Below are 2002 nucleotides of genomic sequence, written 5' to 3' on the forward strand. Positions count from 1 at the left end.
AGTGATCCTTCCGGGTATGGGAATTGAGCTTCTGGTAGTCGATACAGACACGCTATCCCGTGGTTGTGCGCTGTGGAACCAACTCTCCAGCAGAATTCTCCACGACGGTGATACAAGATTTCTTTGGAACTACTTGAGTGGGGCTCACTCATTTGCTATATGAGATAGGGTAGATGATGCCTGCATCAAGTAACTTGACTACCTCTTTCATCACTACCTCTTTCATGTTGGGATTCAACCGGCGCTGTGCCTCACGGGAGGGTCAAGTATCTTCTTCCAAATGGATCCGGTGCATATAGATAGAGGGGTCGATGCCTTTCAAATCTGCCACGGTCCATCCAATGGCCTCCTTGTACTGCTTTAACACTTCGAGCAGACTATCTTCTTGGTCTTTTTGCAGGTCAGAAACAATGATAACCGGCAGAGTGTTGTTAGATGCAAGAAATGCATACTTGAGTTTTGATGGCAAGGGCTTTAACTCAAGCTTCGATGGAGACAGTAGAGATGGAACAGGAGGAGTGCTCGAACTCACAGGTAGGGGTTCCTTTACTACTCTCCAAGGATGGAAATCTCCACTTGCAGCTGTTTCAAGCAAATCATGGACCTCTTTGATGTACTGGTCGGTGTTGAATTCTTCAAAGTCGAAGTAATTTAAGCAGGCTTCCACTGGATCCTTTGTCAGGAGACTGGGTAGTGAATCTTCTACATATTCTTCAATGCTGTCCAAAAAGAAACACTCATTCTGGTCAGGAGCATGCTGAAATGCAGTAAAGATATTCAACCGAACCTTCATATTGCCAAATGTGATCTCCATGACTCCAGTTCGACAGTTGATACATGCATTTGCTGTGGCTAAGAAGGGACGCCTAAGAATGACAGGAACCAACTTCTCAGGATTGGGCATAGGCTCGGTATCCAGCACTATAAAGTCAACTGGGAAGAAAAATTTATCCACCTGGATGATCACATCTTCTACAATCCCTCTAGGCTTCTTAATCGAACAATCAGCTAGTTGCAGAATCACTGTGGTGGGCTTCAGCTCCCCTAGGCCGAGCTGCTGATACACTGAATATGGAAGTAAATTCACACCAGCTCCCAGATCTAAGAGTGCCTTATCAATCTCTCTTTTTTCGATGATGCATGAAATTGTAGGAGCCCCGGGATCTTTGAACTTCAGAGGAGTGTTGTGCTTAATCAGGGAACTCACCTGCTCAGTCAGAAGGACTTTCTTGGGGAAGTTATTCCTGGTCTTCTACTCTTGACTACACAAGTCTTTAAGAAACTTGGCATAGGCAGGCACTTGTGCGATGGCATCAAGAAGAGGAAGGTTGATTTTCACCTGTTTGAACATTTCCATCATTCCTTATATTTTCTCTCCTTGTTTCCTAAAGTGGGATGGTGCCTTGAGACGTTATGGGAAGGGGGCCCGTGGCTCATATGGAATCTCCAGAGTGGGCGCTACTGATGACGAAGCCTCATTGCTTACTTGCTTGCATTTATCATTCTACAAATTCTGTGCAACCTCTGTGTGCTCATCCCTCTTCTCCTCCACATGATTGTCAACTATTCTTCCGCTTCTCAAGGTGGTGATGGCTTGAACTTGCTGATGGTATGAAGTGCCCTTGTCTACCATGTAGTGCCCCTTAGGATTTACCACAAGTTGATTTGGAAGCTTTCCTTCGTCTCTTCTATTGAGGTGTTGGCAAGTTGTCCGACTTGAGCTTTGACTGTCTACTTTATCTCGCCCGCCAACTCACTCATTATTTTGAGCACCCGATCCTCAAGATTAGACTCTACGGCCTGGTATTTCTGCTGTGGAGGCCAGTAAGTGGACTGAGGTTGATAGGGCTGCCTGTTGGATTGAGCTTGATTGTGTGGCCCTGGGGCTGAGTTGCCTGAATGTGCATTCTTCCATGAGAAATTTGGATGATTTCTCCACCCTGGGTTGTAGGAATTGGAGTACGGATCATTACCCGGTCTGGAGAAAGCTGCATTCACCTGC

The 2002-nt window shown here is 46.0% G+C and overlaps 1 protein-coding gene across 1 annotated transcript; it reads right to left on the minus strand.

Annotated features, from left to right (window-relative positions):
• Window positions 1-262: 262 nt before the first annotated feature.
• Window positions 263-1633, minus strand: LOC148583652 (uncharacterized). The gene is made up of 4 exons (XM_088510731.1): window positions 1523-1633; window positions 1003-1207; window positions 788-921; window positions 263-742 (listed from the first exon to the last, which is right to left on the minus strand). Exons 1-4 carry the CDS (start codon window positions 1631-1633, stop codon window positions 263-265), a joined length of 930 nt encoding a protein of 309 aa, XP_088366857.1.
• Between the last annotated feature and the right edge of the window lie 369 nt (window positions 1634-2002).

Source organism: Corylus avellana, chromosome 9, assembly GCF_965113065.1.
Source record: "Corylus avellana chromosome 9, dhCorAvel1.hap1.2, whole genome shotgun sequence".
Taxonomy (NCBI): domain Eukaryota; kingdom Viridiplantae; phylum Streptophyta; class Magnoliopsida; order Fagales; family Betulaceae; genus Corylus; species Corylus avellana.